This window comes from Salmo salar, chromosome 25 (assembly GCF_965601325.2).
Source record: "Salmo salar chromosome 25, fSalSal1, whole genome shotgun sequence".
Taxonomy (NCBI): Eukaryota; Metazoa; Chordata; class Actinopteri; order Salmoniformes; family Salmonidae; genus Salmo; species Salmo salar.
The window spans coordinates 39,858,218-39,881,788 of NC_138315.1; the positions used below are offsets into that span (position 1 = coordinate 39,858,218).

General features: G+C 44.8%; 1 protein-coding gene across 5 annotated transcripts in view; it reads right to left on the bottom strand.

Moving 5' to 3' along the window:
- Window positions 1-22,747, bottom strand: part of LOC106595097 (phospholipid-transporting ATPase IH) — a 115,859-nt gene extending 93,112 nt beyond the window's left edge. For 3 of the 5 annotated variants that reach the window (XM_082969147.1, XM_082969148.1, XM_082969150.1), the window contains exon 1: window positions 22,202-22,746. In XM_082969147.1, the coding sequence (XP_082825273.1) occupies window positions 22,202-22,240 (39 nt within the window). In that variant the 5' untranslated portion in view covers window positions 22,241-22,746. Of the gene's footprint in view, window positions 1-22,201 lie in introns of all 5 variants that reach the window. The other 2 variants (XM_082969146.1, XM_082969149.1) reach the window with 1 other exon arrangement.
- Window positions 22,748-23,571: the final 824 nt, after the last annotated feature.

Consider the following 23,571-nt stretch of genomic DNA (forward strand, 5'->3'; position numbering starts at 1 on the left):
CTTTTTTATGTGGAATGACTCCCTTCCTTAAATCCTTACCTTAATTATTAATGGGGAAAACACAAAACAGAACATAGATCAGCGTCAACAGGAGCTTTCAGCCTCCAACTCCCTCCCTCCCTACTATTCCACCTCCCCACCCCTTCTCCAATCACCTCCTCTATCCCACGCCACCTTGCTCCCAGTAGGGCTTCCATCCACCATAGCTGTTATCGTGTAATTAAGGTCCTCTCCACTCACCATTAACCCCCCTTATTAAATGTGTGTCAGAGTCCTCTTCTGCTATCCCAGTGCTACCCCACGCTGCACTTGTCACGTCCAGGCCAGTATAAGGGTTAATTGTTATGGTAGTTTGGTCAGGACGTGGCAGAGGGTATTTGTTTTATGTGGTTCGGGGTGGTGTGTTTGTTGAAGGGCGTTTGATTTATTATTTCCGGGTTTTGGTTTATGTTCTATGTTTAGGTATTTCTATGTTTAGTCGAGTGAGTGTATTTCTATGTTAGGTTAATGGGGGGGTTGGGACTCTCAATTGGAGGCAGGTGCTTCCTCGTTGCCTCTGATTGAGAGTCCTATATATGGGTAATTGTTTGGTGTAGGTTTTGTGGGAGATTGTTCTGTGTTTAGCCGTGTGCCTTGCCAGACTGTTATTTTGTCGTAGTGTTTCAGTGTACGTGTTTGTTGTTTTCAGTTTTCCTTCTTTATTTAATAAAGAGGATGAGTACACTTATTTCAGCTGCATTTTGGTCCTCCTTTCCCAACGACAACCGTGACAGCACTGAATTGCCACAGACGTTGTTAAGCAGGTACCCCTCATTAACTACCAGATTAAATATCCACTGTTCTGCTCTTAGCCTCACCTTAATATAGTACTTTCATTGCACACCAGTGTTATGGCACGCACACACACACGCACGCACACACGTTTATACGCACATTTATATGCAATCAGGATTTAGAATAGGTTTTAGAATCAGACACTGATTGACAGACACAGACAGAGAATAGCAAATGAAATGCTCAAAGACAGCAACATTGTGTCCATCTAAAAATGTGGTCAAACTCTTCTACTGTGTATATGACTGGGAGAAACACGTCTGTCTATCTGTGTCTGTGTGTCTGTGTGTCTGTCTCTGACCAGCGATACCACCACAGTTACAATCTCTGCGCCACACTCACGTTGTCACCACTGATCTGTCATTAATCGTCATGGCAACACAGCAGGGAGCCACCAAAAAGGAGAGGAGACAAAAGCTGTGTCTTCAAAGAATGAGTGTAGTAGTAGTAGTTGTAGTACAGTAGTAGTAGTAGTACAGTAGTAGTAGTAGTACAGTAGTAGTACAATAGGACCTGATATTGACTTTATATGGAAAAGAGGTCTACATCTATGACAAGAGGGGGGAGAATGAGAGAGTGAGTAGACGTCTGTCCAGACAGACAGATCTGTTTCCACGATGACAGGAAACAGCACATAACATCAATGTAGACCTGCTATAAACACCAGGCATGACATAAAATCAATGTAGACCTGCTATATAAACACCAGGCATGACATAACATCAATGTAGACCTGCTATATAAACACCATGCAGGACATAACATCAATATAGACCTTTTTGAAGATGGCGCTGACTGACATGGCAGCTCTTCTTCTAGCTCCTAAAGAACTTGCAGTATGTTTTTTTTGTGTGCTGATTCTTACATTATTAGCCAAGAACGTTTTTTGTGTTATAACATACAGCCGGAAATAAATGTTGGATATCAGAGCGGTGGTAACTCACCACATATTCCGACCAGAAATACAACTTTCCCGATTTGGATCCTTTGTTCTTACCCCCACAAGGCAATTGAACTTATCCCAGAGGCTGCTCCAAGACACCGCCGGCGGAGAAGAGGCAATCGGATTGGACTTCTAGTCCGACTCAGGAGGCGTGCACACCATCCTCCGCTTCTGAGTATATTACTTGCTAATGTTCAGTCCATGGACAAAGTAGACGAGCTCAGGACAAGGATCTCCTTCCAGAGAGACATCAGGGACTGAAACATACTCTGTTTCACAGAATCATGGCTCTCTCCAGATATATTGTCCCCATCCATAAAGCCAACTGGGTTCTCAGTGCATTGCGCAGACAGGAATAAAGAACTCTCCGGGAAGAAGAAAGGCAGAAGTGTATATTTCATGATTAACTACTCATGGTGTGATTATGATAACGTACAGAAACTCAAATCCTTTTTTTCACCCAACCTAGAATACCTCACTATCAAATGCAAACCGTATTACCTCCCAAATGAATTATCTTCGGTTATAGTTACAGCCTTGTATATTCCCCCTCAAGCCGATACCACGATGGCCCTCAAGGAACAACAATGGACTTTATGCAAACTGAAAACCACATATCCTGAGACCAGATGTATTGTAGCTGGGATTTTAACAAAGCAAATTTGAGAAAAACGCTACCGAAGTTCTATCAACACATTGCCTGTAGTACTCTCGCTTCAAAAACTCTTGACCATTGCTACTCTCCCTTCCGGGATGGCTACAAGGCCCTCCCCCACCCTCCCTTCGGCAAATCAGATCACGACATTCTGCTCCTCCCTTCCTATAGGCAGAAACTCAAACAGGAAGTACCCGTGCTATGGTCTATTCAACGCTGGTCTGACCAATCGGAATCCATGCTTCAAGATTGTTTTGATCACGCAGAATAAGATATGTTCTGGGTTGCCTCTGAGAATAAAACTGACGTATACACAGACACCGTGACGGAGTTCATCACTGTATAGGGGATGTTGTTCCCACCGTGACTATTAAAACCTACCCAAACCAAAAACTGTGGATAGATGTTAGCATTCGCGCAAAACTGAAAGCGCGAATCACTGCATTTAACCACGGCAAGGTGACTGGGAAAATGGTTGAATACAAACAGTGCAGTATTTCCCTCCGTAAGGCAATCAAACAAGCAAAACTTCAGTACAGAGACAAAGTGGAATTGCAATTCAACAGCTCAGACATGAGACGTATGTAGCAGGGACTCCAGACAATCACAGATTACAAAGGGAAAACCAGCCATGTCGCGGACACCGACATCTTGCTCCCGGACAAGCCAAACATATCTTCGCCTGCTTTGAGGATAACACGGTGCCACCGACGCAGACCGCTACCAAAGACTGTGGGCTCTCGTTCTCCGTGGCCGACATGAGTAAGAAATTTAAGCGTGTTAACCCTCGCAAGGCTGCCGGCCCAGAAGGCATCCTTAGCCGCGTCCTCAGAGCATGCGCAGACCAGCTGGCTGGAGTGTTTACGAACATCTTCAATCTCTCCCTATCCCAGTCTGCTGTCCCCACTTTCTTCAAGATGTCCCACCATTGTTCCTGTACCCAAGAAAGCAAAGGGTATCTGAACTAAATGACTATCGCCCCGTAGCACTTACTTCTGTCATCATGAAGTGCTTTGAGAGGCTAGTTAAGGATCATATCCCCTCCACCTTACCTGAAACCCCACTTCAATTTGCATAATGCCCCAATAGATCCACAGACAATGCAATCACCATTGCACTGCAAACTGCCCTATCCCATCTGGACAAGAGGAATACCTATGTAAGAATGCTGTTCATTGACTACAGCTCTGCGTTCAACACCATAGTACCCTCCAAGCTCATCATAAAGCTCAGGGCCCTAGGTCTAAACCCCGCCCTGTGCAACTGGGTCCTGGACTTCCTGACAGGCCGCCCCGAGGTGGTAAAGGTAGGCAACAACACCTCCACTACGCTGATCCTCAACACAGCCCCCTTCTGTACTCCCTGTTCACCCATGACTGCGTGGCTACGCACGCCTTCAACTCAATCATCAAGTGCGCAGACGATACAACAGTAGTAGGCCTGATTACCAACAATGAGAAGACAGCCTACAGGGAGGAGGTGAGGGCCCTGGCGGAGTAGTGCCAGGAAAATAACCTCTCCCTTAACGTCAACAAAACGAAGGAGCTGATCATGGACTTCAGAGACAGCGGAGGAAGCACACCCCATCCACATCAATGGGACAGCAGTGTAGAAGGTGGAAAGCTTCAAGTTCCTCGGCGTACATGTCACTGACAATCTGAAATGGTCCACCCACACAGACAGTGTGGTGAATAAGGCACAACAATGCTTCTTCAACCTCAGGAGGCTGAAGAAATTTGGCTTGGCCCCTAAGACCCCCACAAACTTTTACAGATGCACAATTGAGAGCATCCTGTCGGACTGTATCACTGCCTGGTACGGCAAATGCACCGCCCGCAACCGCAGGGCTCTACAGAGGGTGCCTGCCTTGCAAATAGTCAGGGGGGCCATTTGACTAGATGTTCAGGAGTCTTATGGCATGGGGGTTGAAGCTGTTTAGAAGCCTCTTGGACCAAGACTTGGCGCTCCGGTACCGCTTACCGTGCGGTAGCAGAGAGAACCGTCTAGGACTAGGGTGGCTGGAGTCTTTGACACTTTTTAGGGACTTCCTCTGACACCGCCTGGTATAGAGGTACTGGATGGCAGGAAGCTTGGCCCCAGTGATGTACTGGGCCATTCACACTACCCTCTGTAGTGCCTTGCGGTCAGAGGCTGAGCAGTTGGGATACCAGGCAGTGATGCAACCAGTCAGGATGCTCTCAATGGTGCAGCTGTAGAACCTGAGGTTCTACACCATTGTCTTGATCACGTTGAGAGAGAGGTTGTTGTCCTGGCACCACACAGCCAGGTCTCTGACCTCCTCCCTATAGGCTGTCTTGTCGGTGATAAGGCCTACTTCTGTTGTGTCATTGGTAAATTTAATGATGGTGTTGTAGTCGTGCCTGCCCGTGCAGTCATGAGTGAACAGGGAGTACAGGAGGGGACTAAGCACGCACCGCTGAGGGGCCCCTGTGTTGAGGATCAGCGTGGCGGATGTGTTGTTACCTACCCTTACCACCTTGGGGCGGCCCGTCAGGAAGTCCAGGATCCAGTTGCAGAGGGAGGTGTTTAGTCGCAGGGTCCTTAGCTTACTGATGAGCTTTCAGGGCACTATGGTGTTGAACGCTGAGCTGTAGTCAATGAATAGCATTCTCACATAGGTGTTCCCTTTGTCCAGGTGGGAAAGGGCAGTGTGGAATGCAGTAGAGATTGCATCATCTGTGGATCTGTTGGGGCGGTATGCAAATTGGAGTGGGTCTAGAGTTTCTGGGATGATGGTGTTGATGTGAGCAATGACCAGCCTTTCAAAGCACTTCATGGTAACAGACGTGAGTGCTATGGGTTGGTAGTCATTTAGGCAGGTTACCTTAGTGTTCTTCGGCACAGGGACTCACTAGCCGTGTCACGCTCTGACCTAGGAGAGCTGTGTTTTTCTGTTTAGTTAGGTCAGGGTGTGATAAATGGGTGGGCATTCTATGTTTTTGTTTTCTATGTTTTGACCAGGTATGGTTTCCAATCAGAGGCAGCTGTCTATCGTTGTCTCTGATTGGAAGCCATACTTAGGCAGCCTGTTTTTCCTGTGTTGGTGTGGGTAGTTGTTTTCCGTTTTGTTAGTTACCTGACGGAACTATTGGCTGTCGTTTTGTTGTTTTTGTTTAAGTGTTTCATTAAAGGAAAGTATGAGCACTCTACACGCTGCGCCTTGGTCCCCTTTATACGACCCACGTTACAGAACTACTAACCATGATTGGATCAAGCGGCGTGCCCAGGAAGAAATGGACACCTGGTCCCATAAGGAGTGGACGGAAAGGAAAAACTGGACTTGGGGGCAAGTAATAGAGAGATATCGGAGCCAACCGGGGAAGAACGGGAGGCAGCCGCCCCAAAAAATGTTGGGGGGGGGCACACGGGTAGTTTGGCTGGGCCAGGACTGAGACCTTAGCCAACTCCCCGTGCTTATTGTGGTGAGCATGTGCCTGCCTCTCGCGCTCTCTCTCCAGTGTGCCTCCGTAGCCCAGTACGTCCTGTGCCTGCCTCTCGCGCTCTCTCTCCAGTGCGCCTCCGTAGCCCAGTACGTCCTGTGCCTGCTCATCGCGCTCTCCCTCCAGTGCACCTCCATAATCCAGTACGTCCTGTGCCTGCTCCTCACACTCTCCCTCCAGTTCGCCTCCATAGCCCAGTACGGCCGGTGCCTGCTTTGAGCACTCGGCCCTCAGTACGTCTTCCTAGTCCGGTGAGACCTGTTTCAGCTCCACGATCTAAGCCTCCAGTGATAAGCGATGGTCCGAAGCCTATAGAGATGATCCATGGCACGAAGCCTCTAGTGATGATCCATGGCCCGGAGCCTGTAGGGATGTTCCATGGCACGAAGCCTCTAGAGGTAATCCATGGCCCGGAGCCTGTAGAAATAATCCTTGGCAAAAAGCCTGAAGGGATTATAAGTGGTCCGGAGCATGTAGGGATAAAGCCTGGCACGAAGCCTGTAGGAATAATCCATGGCCCGGCACGTGTAGAGGTCATCCATGGTATGAAGCCTCCGGTGATGATCCATGGCACGGAACCTGTAGAGATGATCCATGGCATGGAGCCAGCAGCAACGGTCACTAGTCCGGAACCGATAACGACGCTCCCCAGTCTGGAACCTCCAGCAACGCTCCCCAGTCCGGAGCCTCCAGCGACGCTCCTCAGCCTGGAGCCTCCAGCGACGCTCCCCAGTCCGGAGTCTTCAGCGACGCTCCCCAGTCCGGAGTCTTCAGCGGCTGTCTGCAGCCCAGAGCCTTCAGCGGAAGTCTGCAGCCCAGAGCCTTCAGCGGAGGTCTGCAGCCCAGAGTCGTCAGTGGCGGTCTGCAGCCCAGAGCCTTCAGCGGCGGTCTGCAGCCCAGAGCCTCCAGCGGCGGTCTGCAGCCCAGAGCCTCCATGCCGGTATGCTAATTTGGTATAGAGCAGACCTAATTCACTCTATTAAATTAATGAAAACAGGAACATTTTACATTTCGCTAGAAATTTAAAAGGAAATTATCTCAACAGCCCGGCCACAGCTGTAAAGTAAATAGATGCCACACTAAACCAAACAAAGCATCTGCACTCCTCCTCTCACCCTCTCCACCATTCCTCCTCTCACCCTCTCCACCATTCCTCCTCTCACCCTCTCCACCATTCCTCCTCTCACCCTCTCCACCATTCCTCCTCTCACCCTCTCCACCATTCCTCCTCTCACCCTCTCCACCATTCCTCCTCTCACCCTCTCCACCATTCCTCCTCTCACCCTCTCCGCCACTCCTCCTCTCAACCTCTCCGCCAGTCCTCCTCTCACCCTCTCCGCCAGTCCTCCTCTCACCCTCTCCGCCACTCCTCCTCTCACCCTCTCCGCCACTCCTCCTCTCACCCTCACCCTCACACACACACACACACACACACACACACACACACACACACACACACACACACACACACACACACACACGTCTCTCTCTGCCCAGCACCAGTCAACAGCAGGCAGGCAATATACCACTTCTATTATTACCAGCCTACAAAACAACATGCTACAGGAGGGAGTGGCCCAACACACACCCACACACACACACACACACACACACACCACACACACACACACACACACACACACACACACACACACACACACACACACACACACACACACACTTATGTAACAGTGTAGGTTCCATCCCTCTCTTCGCCCCAACCTGGGCTCAAACCAGGGACCCTTGCACACATCAACAACTGACAACCCACGAAGCATCGTTACCCATCGCGCCACAAGGGGAACAACCACTTCAGGTCTCAGAGCGAGTGATGTCACTGATTGAAATGCTATTAGCGCGCACCACCGCTAACTACTAGCCATTTCACATCGGTTACACTTACACACACACACAACACACTATAACACGCACTTAGACACTTACACACACACTATAACACACTATAACACGCACTTAGACACTTACACACACACACACAACACACTATAACACGCACTTAGACACTTACACACACACACTATAACAAGCACTTAGGCACTTACACACACAACACACTATAACACGCACTTAGACACTTACACACACACAACACACTATAACACGCACTTAGACACTTACACACACACACAACACACTATAACACGCACTATAACACTCACACACACACACACTATAACACGCACTTAGACACTTACACACAACACACTATAACACGCACTTAGACACTTACACACACACAACACACTATAACACGCACTTAGACACTTACACACACACACAACACACTATAACACGCACTTAGACACTCACACACACACACACACACTATAACACGCACTTAGACACTTACAAACACACATAACACACCCTAACAAGCACTTAGACACTTACACAAACACAACACACTATAACACGCACTTAGACACACACACACACACACACACAAAACACACTATAACACGCACTTAGACACTTACACACACACACTATAACACGCACTTAGACACACACACAACACACACACACAACACTTAGACACTTACACACACACACACACACACACACACTATAACACGCACTTAGACACTTACACACACACACAACACACTATAACACGCACTTAGACACTTACACACACACACACTATAACACACTATAACACGCACTTAGACACTTACACACACACAACACACTAACACACACTTAGACACTTACACACACACACACTATAACACGCACTTAGACACTTACACACACACACACACTATAACACGCACTTAGACACTTACACACACACACAACACACTAACACACACTTAGACACTTACACACACACACACTATAACACGCACTTAGACACTTACACACACACACAACACACTAACACACACTTAGACACTTACACACACACACACTATAACACGCACTTAGACACTTACACACACACACAACACACTATAACACGCACTTAGACACTTACACACACACACAACACACTATAACACGCACTTAGACACTTACACACACACAACACACTATAACACGCACTTAGACACTTACACACACACACAACACACTATAACACGCACTTAGACACTTACACCCACACACACTATAACACGCACTTAGACACTTACACACAACACACAAACACGCACTTAGACACTTACACACACACACACACTATAACACGCACTTAGACACTTACACACACACACAACACACTATAACACGCACTTAGACACTCACACACACACACACACACTATAACACGCACTTAGACACTTACAAACACACAAACACACTATAACACGCACTTAGACACTTACACAAACACAACACACTATAACACGCACTTAGACACTTACACACACACACACAACACACTATAACACGCACTTAGACACTTACACACACACACACACTATAACACGCACTTAGACACTTACACACACACACAACACACACTAACAGCACTTAGACACTTACACACACACACACACACACTATAACACGCACTTAGACACTTACACACACACACACAACACACTATAACACGCACTTAGACACTTACACACAACACACTATAACACGCACTTAGACACTTACACACACACACACACAACACAGCACTTAGACACTTACACACACACACACACACTATAACACGCACTTAGACACTTACACACACACACAACACACTATAACACGCACTTAGACACTTACACACACACACAACACACTATAACACGCACTTAGACACTTACACACACACACACACACACACACACTAACACACACTTAGACACTTACACACACACACACTATAACACGCACTTAGACACTTACACACACACACAACACACTATAACACGCACTTAGACACTTACACACACACACACACACACACTAACACGCACTTAGACACTTACACACACACACACTATAACACGCACTTAGACACTTACACACACACACACAACACACTATAACACGCACTTAGACACTTACACACACACTATAACACGCACTTAGACACACACACAACACACACACACAACACTTAGACACTTACACACACACACACACTATAACACGCACTTAGACACTTACACACACACACACACACTATAACACGCACTTAGACACTTACACACACACACACACACTATAACACGCACTTAGACACTTACACACACACACACACACACACTATAACACGCACTTAGACACTTACACACACACACAACACACTATAACACGCACTTAGACACTTACACACACACACACACACTATAACACGCACTTAGACACTTACACACACACACACACACACTATAACACGCACTTAGACACTTACACACACACACACAACACACTATAACACGCACTTAGACACTTACACACACACACAACACACTATAACACGCACTTAGACACTTACACACACACACACACACTATAACACGCACTTAGACACTTACACACACACACAACACACTATAACACGCACTTAGACACTTACACACACACACAACACACTATAACACGCACTTAGACACTTACACACAACACACACACTATAACACGCACTTAGACACTTACACACACACACACACACTATAACACGCACTTAGACACTTACACACACACACAACACACTATAACACGCACTTAGACACTTACACACACACACACACACACACACTTAACACTACACACAACACACTATAGCACGCACTTACACACACACACACAACACACTATAACACGCACTTAGACACTTACACACACACACACACACACTATAACACGCACTTAGACACTTACACACACACACAACACACTATAACACGCACTTAGACACTTACACACACACACAACACACTATAACACGCACTTAGACACTTACCACACACACACACTATAACACGCACTTAGACACTTACACACACACACAACACACTATAACACGCACTTAGACACTTACACACACACACAACACACTATAACACGCACTTAGACACTTACACACACACACACACACACAACACACTTACGCACTTAGACACACACACACACACACACACACTATAACACGCACTTAGACACTTACACACACACACACACACTATAACACGCACTTAGACACTTACACACACACAACACACTATAACACGCACTTAGACACTTACACACACACACACTATAACACGCACTTAGACACTTACACACACACACAACACACTATAACACGCACTTAGACACTTACACACACACACACACACACACTATAACACGCACTTAGACACTTACACACACACACAACACACTATAACACGCACTTAGACACTTACACACACACACAACACACTATAACACGCACTTAGACACTTACACACACACACACTATAACACGCACTTAGACACTTACACACACACACAACACACTATAACACGCACTTAGACACTTACACACACACACACACACTATAACACGCACTTAGACACTTACACACACACACACACACTATAACACGCACTTAGACACTTACACACACACAACACACTATAACACGCACTTAGACACTTACACACACACACAACACACTATAACACGCACTTAGACACTTACACACACACACACACACACACTATAACACGCACTTAGACACTTACACACACACACACACACTATAACACGCACTTAGACACTTACACACACACACAACACACTATAACACGCACTTAGACACTTACACACACACACACTATAACACGCACTTAGACACTTACACACACACACAACACACTATAACACGCACTTAGACACTTACACACACACACAACACACTATAACACGCACTTAGACACTTACACACACACACAACACACTATAACACGCACTTAGACACTTACACACACACACACTATAACACGCACTTAGACACTTACACACACACACAACACACTATAACACGCACTTAGACACTTACACACACACACACTATAACACGCACTTAGACACTTACACACACACACACTATAACACGCACTTAGACACTTACACACACACAACACACTATAACACGCACTTAGACACTTACACACACACACACTATAACACGCACTTAGACACTTACACACACACACAACACACTATAACACGCACTTAGACACTTACACACACACACACTATAACACGCACTTAGACACTACACACACACACACACACTATAACACGCACTTAGACACTTACACACACACACTATAACACGCACTTAGACACTTACACACACACACACACTATAACACGCACTTAGACACTTACACACACACACACACACTATAACACGCACTTAGACACTTACACACACACACAACACACTATAACACGCACTTAGACACTTACACACACACACACTATAACACGCACTTAGACACTTACACACACACACACTATAACACGCACTTAGACACTTACACACACACACACAACACACTATAACACGCACTTAGACACTTACACACACACACAACACACTATAACACGCACTTAGACACTTACACACACACACAACACACTATAACACGCACTTAGACACTTACACACACACACACACACTATAACACGCACTTAGACACTTACACACACACACACACACACTATAACACGCACTTAGACACACACACAACACACTATAACACGCACTTAGACACTTACACACACACACACAACACACTATAACACGCACTTAGACACTTACACACACACACACAACACACTATAACACGCACTTAGACACTTACACACACACACACACACTATAACACGCACTTAGACACTCACACACACACAACACACTATAACACGCACTTAGACACTTACACACAACACACTATAACACGCACTTAGACACTTACACACACACACAACACACTATAACACGCACTTAGACACTTACACAAACACACACTATAACACGCACTTAGACACTTACACACACACACAACACACTATAACACGCACTTAGACACTTACACACACACACACACACTATAACACGCACTTAGACACTCACACACACACACAACACACTATAACACGCACTTAGACACTTACACACACACACACTATAACACACACTTAGACACTTACACACACACACAACACACTATAACACGCACTTAGACACTTACACACACACACACCACTATAACACGCACTTAGACACTTACACACACACACAACACACTATAACACGCACTTAGACACTTACACACACACACACACACTATAACACGCACTTAGACACTTACACACACACACAACACACTATAACACGCACTTAGACACTTACACACACACACAACACACTATAACACGCACTTAGACACTTCACACACACACACACACTATAACACGCACTTAGACACTTACACACACACACAACACACTATAACACGCACTTAGACACTTACACACACACACACTATAACACGCACTTAGACACTTACACACACACACAACACACTATAACACGCACTTAGACACTTACACACACACACTATAACACGCACTTAGACACTTACACACACACACAACACACTATAACACGCACTTAGACACTTACACACACACACTATAACACGCACTTAGACACTTACACACACACACACACAACACACTATAACACGCACTTAGACACTTACACACACACACACAACACACTATAACACGCACTTAGACACTTACACACACACACACACACACTATAACACGCACTTAGACACTTACACACACACACACTATAACACGCACTTAGACACTTACACACACACACAACACACTATAACACGCACTTAGACACTTACACACACACACACACACACACTATAACACGCACTTAGACACTTACACACACACACACTATAACACGCACTTAGACACTTACACACACACACACACTATAACACGCACTTAGACACTTACACACACACACACAACACACTATAACACGCACTTAGACACTTACACACACACACAACACACTATAACACGCACTTAGACACTTACACACACACACACTATAACACGCACTTAGACACTTACACACACACACACTATAACACGCACTTAGACACTTACACACACACACACACACACTATAACACGCACTTAGACACTTACACACACACACAACACACTATAACACGCACTTAGACACTTACACACACACACACAACACACTATAACACGCACTTAGACACTTACACACACACTCAACACACTATAACACGCACTTAGACACTTACACACACACACACACACTATAACACGCACTTAGACACTTACACACACACACAACACACTATAACACGCACTTAGACACTTACACACACACACCACAACACACTATAACACGCACTTAGACACTTACACACACACACACTATAACACGCACTTAGACACTTACACACACACACACACACAACACACTATAACACACACTTAGACACTTACACACACACACACACACACACACACTATAACACGCACTTAGACACTTACACATACACACATTACACACGCTAACACGCACTTAGACACTTACACACACACTAACACACACAACACAAACGCTAAAACACACAACACACACACACACACACAACACTTAGACACTAACACACACACAACACATGCTAACACACACAACACACACACACAACACTTACACACACACACAACACACTATAACACGCACTTAGACACTTACACACACACTAACACACACAACACACGCTAACACACACACAACACTTAGACACTAACACACACACACACAACACACGCTAACATGCACTTAGACACACACTAACACACATGCAAAAAGAGGCCCATGACACACAGCATTACACACATTTAGTGACATCAACTCAAACAATCACTTTCACACACAGTCAATCATCCATTCCCACCACCGTCAAGCATCCATTCCCACCACCGTCAAGCATTCATTCCCACCACCGTCAATCATCCATTCCCACCACCGTCAAGCATCCATTCCCACCACCGTCAAGCATCCATTCCCACCACCGTCAATCATCCATTCCCACCACCGTCAATCATCCATTCCCACCACCGTCAAGCATCCATTCCCACCACCGTCAAGCATTCATTCCCACCACCGTCAAGCATTCATTCCCACCACCGTCAAGCATCCATTCCCACCACCGTCAAGCATCCATTCCCACCACCGTCAATCATCCATTCCCACCACCGTCAATCATCCATTCCCACCACCGTCAAGCATTCATTCCCACCACCGTCAAGCATCCATTCCCACCACCGTCAAGCATTCATTCCCACCACCATCAAGCATTCATTCCCACCACCGTCAAGCATCCATTCCCACCACCGTCAAGCATTCATTCCCACCACCGTCAAGCATCCATTCCCACCACGGTGGCGAGCATTTGGCTTCCCTTGATAAAAAAATATATTTTTTAAATGGGCCAATCAGCGTTGAGCTAAACTGAGCGAGCTCAACTGTGAATGGTCCTGACGCACCAAAAAATAAGTGTCAAAGGAAGCCAGCTTGGACTTGGAGTGACTCCTATCAAACTCATTGAGAACATACGTCATTGACAGAAAAACTTGAATTGTTTGATCTCGTTGTGTTGTTGTCCTCCGGTGGCTAGCTAGCCAAAATTGTCCCTTTCCTAAATTAGCCATGGATAGAGATAGGGATTTGGACTTGTGGTTTCACTTAATTCTCCATATTGGCCAATGATTATAACAGCGATTCTGATCCAACCATTAATTCATACATTGTTGTTCCCCTGGCCTGAGAGGATGGAAGTTCAATATGTAGCTAGATGTAGAAGGCTAATGTTAACTAGCTAACGTTGCCCATGAATGGAAGTTAGGCTAGCGAGTAAACATTTTAGCCACGTAGCCTAGGACAACAAAAATAAAAGTGATAGACTGTTTCTTCAACAGGAAAGAGATGAGTATGGTATTGGTGTTTCTCTACAAGTCGGGTGAGTCAACATGTTTTTCTACTTGTGCACACACACTGAAATCACAACCATGGACAGCCACATATTTAGCTGACGTTGATTGGACCACATTTTTTTGGTATCTTTTAATTGTCATTGTATTAGACTAAGCTGAGGTGATTTGATGTTGAAATGTTGAAATGTTGCTGGAATAGTGGAGGCAGCTCCTGTTTTCTTTGTGACTTGTGGTAACTCTCTGTGGTTTTAAATCAATAATTGTTTAGTGGTCCCAAAATATTAACTTGCTTGACCATGCTGTAGGTCATGTAACTGTCTGTTACTGTACATGCAATATGATTTGTAGACTTCACTAGACAGAGGTTGGTATCTTATTGTGTGATACAACAAAGGTGTGGTGGAATTCATTCTGTCTCCTTATTGTCTCTGCCGTTAGGCCTTATATAACACGGTCACAAGGCATATTAACTAACAGGTTATAGAGAAAACAACACAATTATCACAACGCATACATTGTAATATGGCTTTTTTGGGGGGTGGGGGACTTCCCCATTGATTGTACTCACGCACCGCTACTGCAGTGCACCGCATACACAGTCATGTGATGATGTGACATAATGCTGCTTTGAGGTCTGTGTGAATTTGCTAAGAGACACATCCAGCTGGATGCTGCACACCCCTATGATATGTGGCGGATGAATCAGAATTAGTTGGGTAACATAGATAATTAAGATGTTTTATTTGCATAATATGCTTATGTGAGATACTTGTGATATGTGAATGTATCTGTTAAACCATGTGAAGGGATGGCGTGATTAATGGGGAACCAATTACTTGTCTCCACAATGTCTGTGCACAAGTCACTCCCTCCTTTGGCATTGGGGGAAGGTGTATGGCAGTGTCTGGGACCATTGTATGTCCTCTCTTAGATCTTGCACTTATCCTGGGATACTGTATGACCTAGAGGTTCACTCCCCCCAGTGAGCTTGTCCAGGAGTGGGGTCAAGAGGGGGTTTACTTGAGATGGGAGTATCTAGAGTTGTCAATTGATTTATGCCATTGGATGAGCTAATGGTTCTGTTCTATACCGTACCAGGGAGAGACGGTTCCAATTTGGGGTAGGAGGACCAGATACTGGTCTATACAATGAACACTGTTGATACAGCAGTTGCTGCCTGCTATGTTTTATAGATATATTTCATACAAAACTTAACCTTTGTGAACTGTTCCTACGATCTGTTGTTCGTCATGTACATTGAGAGTGGTGGATCTTGGGTATAAAAGATCTTTGTACTTTTGTGTAATCACTTTTTCAATGGTTCATTAGAGATAGTGCATCATTGAAGGTCAAGTGCTATTGCAAAAGCATCTTAATTATTAAAGATGTAGTTTTAAGTATAACTCTGACTGGTGTGTGAAGTTTGTAAGTCTCCTCATTTGGTAATGCAGAAATTAGCCACCACAGATAAGACACAGGATTCCCAGGAGCACCTTAGATGGGCAGTGGCAGTAGCTGAGCACATAAGTCCATAACAACACTAGAACAACATGAAGAAGTCATCAAGACAGAGTAAACACCTCTAGCCCACCTTTCAACACCTGCCTGAAGTGCATACCTGTAGCCTAGAAGATCACGCTGATATAGGAAAGAGTGCATGGCCACTTCAACTTCATGTTGCCATGGTGATACAGAGATGAATGGGGAGGGAGGGATGAGATGTGATCTGAGTGGCCTCCTCTAATCCTCTCGATAATGAATCTGATTTCCCCTGACATTATATCCAGCAGGGCATCAGTCAAGCACCTATCTACACACAGAAACACACACAGCTTGTCCAGGAGGACCAAGGTTGCCTCCTCTTTCTGTAGATCACTACAACCTAACAGGTTTCAGAGACTGAGTCAGAACCCGAGAGAGGCAGACAGAGAAAGATATACACATCCTACAAGACAATTATAGAGATTCCCCGTGCAGGCAGATTGATTAGAGAGATTCCCCGTGCAGGCAGATTGATTAGAGAGATTCCCCGTGCAGGCAGATTGATTAGAGAGATTCCCCGTGCAGGCAGATTGATTAGAGAGATTCCCCGTGCAGGCAGATTGATTAGAGAGATTCCCCGTGCAGGCAGATTGATTAGAGAGATTCCCCGTGCAGGCAGATTGATTAGAGAGATTCCCCGTGCAGGCAGATTGATTAGAGAGATTTCCCGTGCAGGCAGATTGATTAGAGAGATTCCCCGTGCAGGCAGATTGATGAGAGAGATTCCCCGTGCAGGCAGATTGATTAGAGAGATTCCCCGTGCAGGCAGATTGATTAGAGAGATTTCCCGTGCAGGCAGATTGATGAGAGAGATTCCCCGTGCAGGCAGATTGATTAGAGAGATTCCCCGTGCAGGCAGATTGATTAGAGAGATTCCCCGTGCAGGCAGATTGATTAGAGAGATTCCCCGTGCAGGCAGATTGATTAGAGAGATTCCCCGTGCAGGCAGATTGATTAGAGAGATTCCCCGTGCAGGCAGATTGATTAGAGAGATTTCCCGTGCAGGCAGATTGATTAGAGAGATTTCCCGTGCAGGCAGATTGATTAGAGAGATTCCCCGTGCAGGCAGATTGAAATAAAGATGGTACTCTACGTCCAGAGTACTGTTACCCTCTCTCTATAGGACCACAGCTAGTCCAAACCCTTTTCCCTATAGTGCACCACATACTGCTTGACTGTCTGATTACTATTTTAACCTTTCAACTCTGTTCACTACCTTTTTTAATGACAGTGCACTATGTAGGGAATAGGGTGTAATTTAAGACAAAAGTCAGAAGCATGCTTTCTATTTCTGTTCCTCTTTATATTCCAGCTGCTTCCTGTCTGTGCAGATAGACAGCTGTGTTAATGGCAGTGACATTAGCGCGCTGACCGGTAATACTGTAACTGACGCTCATCAACACAACCCTTTCCTGCTCTGCTTTCTCTCCGTTTCTCCTCTCAAATCAATTCAAAGAGCTCTATTGGCATGGGAAACATACGTTTACATTACCAAAGCAAGTGAAATAGATAATAAACAAATGTGAAATAAATAATCAAAAATTAACAGGAAACATTACACTCACAAGTTTCAAAGGAATGGACACATTTCAAATGTCATTATGGCTCTGTACAGTGTGATAATGATTTGTAAATAGTTAAAGTACAAAAGGGAAAATAAATAAACATAAATATGTGACCCATTTCAGGAAACTAGGCCTATGTCACGGGTCACTACTTCACAGGAGAGCCATTTGAACATAAACTTTTTTTTAAATCAAAATACATTTTTTGGCAGAAATACCTTCTGGAAGATGTAAACTTTCATGTGCCTTAACAAACTTGTATGCCATCTGTAAATACGAATAAAAATGTTAAATTACGAGCCAAGTAGGTTCAGCCACAGAAAAAGCGAGCAACCTTCCCGCTAGCCATGATTGGCTGAGATAATGAGTGGGCTGGACATGCCGAGAGATGAGTTTGGATTGGTCTGCCATATAGCACGCTTCTGTCTATTTGACCTGGTCAGTATGTTTAGGTAATCCTGTCTAACATGCTTAAAAATTGTTTATTGTGTATTAAAATTGCATAAGTGTTGCTCTCCACATTCTGGAGGACCGAGTTTTGAAATCAGTGGAATTCGAGTATGATAGCTAAGGAGATAGAGAAAACACCTGTCTCTGGATTACATCTTCAAACTAAGGGCAACCATGGCATTCAACAGGAGACGCATCCATCCATGAATTATGTATACGGGTAAGATAGCCCTGCTAGCTACATTTTCAGATATTACACATTTCAAATTTTGACAGAAAGAGCCATTTGCTTGGCTAGCTATAGACCAATGTTAGCTAGCTAACATTGAACCTGGTTGGTTAGCTACCTGCAGATTCATGCAGGGTAGTAACATCCTGAGTTGGGATTATGGTTCATTGTTTAGCTAGCTAGCTAGCTACATGTCTTAACAAAAGACTCCACTATGCAAGTAACCATTTGTTGGTGCGCTCGTAAATTCAGTCTGGCCATCTACTCAGATTTCAGAGCATTCTCGTTTGAGTGTGCCAGAGCTCAGAATAACTGATGAATTTACGAACGCTCAACAACTGTTTAATATGGCCGGTGTTACTAAACGTCAGCAAAAACAAGCGTAATTAAATTGTTGCCAGCAGCACAGTTACAGTCACCAACGCTCTGGATAACATGAAAACAGCCTAACCAGCTCTGCTAGGGCGAGTCAAATGGTCAGAGGGAGGTATTCTCTCATTATGTGTCTGGAAGTAGCTAGCAAGCTAGCCAATGTTAGCCAGTTAGCTTGGGTGTTTGACTGCCGTTGTGAGGTTAGAACGTACGGAACAACCCTACTCATCGGCCAGAGAGTCCGGTATGCGCTCTGAACGCTCCGAGAGCGACACGTTTTGAATTTACGAACGGACAATCTGACAACACAGTTGCAGTCACCAACGCTCTGGATAACAAAACAGCCTAACCAGCTCTGCTAGTGGGAGTAATGTTCAGTGAGCTGTTCTCTCATTTGTGTCTGGAAGTAGCTAGCAAGTTAGCTTGTGTGCTTGACTGCTGTTGTTAGGACAGAACTCTCGGATCAACCCTTAAGGAGATGGGTGGGGCTAAAGCTTAAGAGGGTGTGAACGATGCTGAATGGGTGTAGACAAAGAAGGGCTCTCCAAAAGTAGTACCAAAACATTCTATGGCTATTTTCTCAAAAGTGAGTTTACAAGTTTATTAACTTTCAAAGCAAAATTACTTCCCATTGTTCCTCAACTGTAGTGTATGATACACTATTTTGTAGCCCTGAGTCTCTACTTTATACAATGTAAAAAACACAATTTCAAATGTTGCTACATAAGACCGATTTGAGCCGGTCGGTCACATATGGGTTGTATTAACAATGGTGTTTGTTCTTCACTGGTTGACCTTTTCTTGTGGCAACAGGTCACAAATCTTGCTGCTGTGATGGCACACTGTGGTATTTCTCCCAGTAGATATGGGAGTTTATCAAATCGGGTTTGTTTTCGAATTCTTTGTGGATCTGTGTAATCTGAGGGAAATATGTGTCTCTAATATGGTCATACATTTGGTAGGAGGTTAGGAAGTGCAGCTCAATTTCCACCTCATTTTGTGGGCAGTGTGCACATAGACGGTTTTCTTTTGAGAGCCAGGTCTGCCTACGATGGCCTCTCTCAATAGCAAGGCTATGCTCACTGAGTCTGTACATAGCTTTCCTTCATTTTGGGTCATTCACAGAATTCAGGTATTCTGCCACTGTGTACTCTCTGTTTAGGGCCAAATAGCATTCCAGTTTGCGCTGTTTTTTGTTAAATTCTTTCTAATGTGTCAAGTAATCTCTCTCTCTAGAAAGGCAGTTAACCCATTGTTCCCCGGGCACCGATGACGTGGATGTCGATTATGGCAGCCCCGCACCTCTCTGATTCAGAAGTGGTGGGTTAAATGCTGAAGACACATTTCAGTTGAATGCATTCAGTTGGCCTCTTTCTCTTTTGGTATCTATCTTTTTCTCTCGCCCTTTTAGTTGGTCTCTTTGGTAACACTTACTAATAACTGTCAATCATAAGCCATTAGAAATACTTTTACCCTCTTTACCATGTCTCACTGTGTGTGTGTGTGTGTGTGTGTGTGTGTGTGTGTGTGTGTGTGTGTGTGTGTGTGTGTGTGTGTGTGTGTGGTAAGAGTGAGAGAGAAATGACTTGCAGCGTTTCTTTCTTGCCCTGCACCAACACACCTGATTGAAAATAAAGTGCAGTTTGATTAGACAGTTAGATCAGGTGTGTTGTTGCTGGCCTCTGGGAATGGAATAACAAGAACCTATAAAGCATGTTCTTCAAAAGCACAATAAATGGACCAGCCAAGTTGATCTGTATTCCTATTCCGCACACTCTTCCAATGCATCCGTCTGGACCTTTCTGGCACATTCGACATTCAGCTCGAAAACGGCTACCGGATGATATGTTACGGCTACCGGAGCCTGGCGCGAGCTCGTACATGGACTGCAGTTTAGCTGTGACAAACCTTTGATTACATGTTTGTCATCAAACATGAACAAACCCCCGACTCAAACAACTAGAAAAAAAAAACCTACAAAACCCACGTCCCTGTTTGAACGAGTCAACATTATTACATTGTAACAAATATGTAACATAATGCCAGTTGCAGATGATGTTATTGGAATGTAACGCAAACACACTGGCGTTTATCGATCCGCTACTTACGTATCTACTGATGAGATTCCGTAGTACGCTAAAATCCATCCTTTTCACAGCTCCCCACCAGCGATTCTTTACTGTCCACTTTCCAGTTTCCTTGGATATTTACCGACGCTACCTAATGTTCATCTCTCCTCCAGCATACATCGTTCACAAACACTGTCTCTCCCATCTATATGAGCGTGAGAAAGCAGTGGTCTTTCAGTCGGTTGTTCTGATTTCCATGTCATCCTTTCATGTTTGCGCTTTGGACAGCCATGCAGCTGTTAAATGTGACTGAACTGCTATCCTTGATTCATAGTTTCCAGAATGTCCCTTTTCACAACGAATAAACGTTTGCAAAACGGATCATTGCAAGGGCTTTTGAACGGCTTATTTTCACCTCTTCCATTGGTTGTTTGTTCCAAGAGTGCGTTTATCTTCTTGACCTTCGAGAAATCTCCTTTCACATCAGTCTTTCCCCACAGTCCCGCTGCCTTTTCGCTCTGTTATGGTTCTTCCATCTGGAGGGAGAAAATGCGAAAAGTTCATCGCTTCCATACGTCAGAATGCTTCGCTGCGCCTGCGTATTGAAATTGTTCTCCCCATGCACAGCCTGGTAACATAGACTAGACGTAACATAGTAAATTTAAATCCTAGACTCTCAAATTAGGAAGAAATGTTACGTTTGGTATGGGTGCATAAGACAGAAGGTTATGTAAAGCAAAAACGAAAGGATGGTGGTTGGTTGGGGGGTTCATCACTGACAATTTTACGTAATTAGCAACTTTGCTACTACTTATTACGTTTTGATAAGTAGTAGCAGAATTTGTTTTTAACTGACTTGCCTAGTGAAATAAAGGTAAATAAAATAAAAAAATAAAAAAAGTTGATGAAATAAATGAAACACTGTAAGTATGTAATTGTTGTGTTATTTGTTCACTCAGGGTCACTACATGTCACGTCCTGACCAGTAGAGGGTGTAGTTGGGTCAGGACGTGGCAGAAGGGAGTGAGTGTTTTATTGTTTCATTTAATTTTGGCCGTGTGACTTCCAATCAAGCACAGCTGTAGAGGGTTGTGGTTGATTGGGAGTCACACATAAGTTGCCTACGTTTCCGTTGTGTGGGGTGGGTAATTGTTCTTGTCACTGTTGTTGCACCTGACAGGACTGTGTTGGCTGTCAGTTTTGTTGTTTTGTGAATTGTATGGTGTTCGTAACATTAAAAATGACGAACCCTAACTCCGCCGCATTTTGGTCCACTTCTTCCGTAGACAGCCGTTACAGAATTACCCACCAAACCAGGACCAAGCGGCGGAAGAGGAAGGAGCAGCAGGACTACTGCGTTATGGACAAATGGACGTGGGAACAGATCCTGGACGGAGAGGGACCTTGGA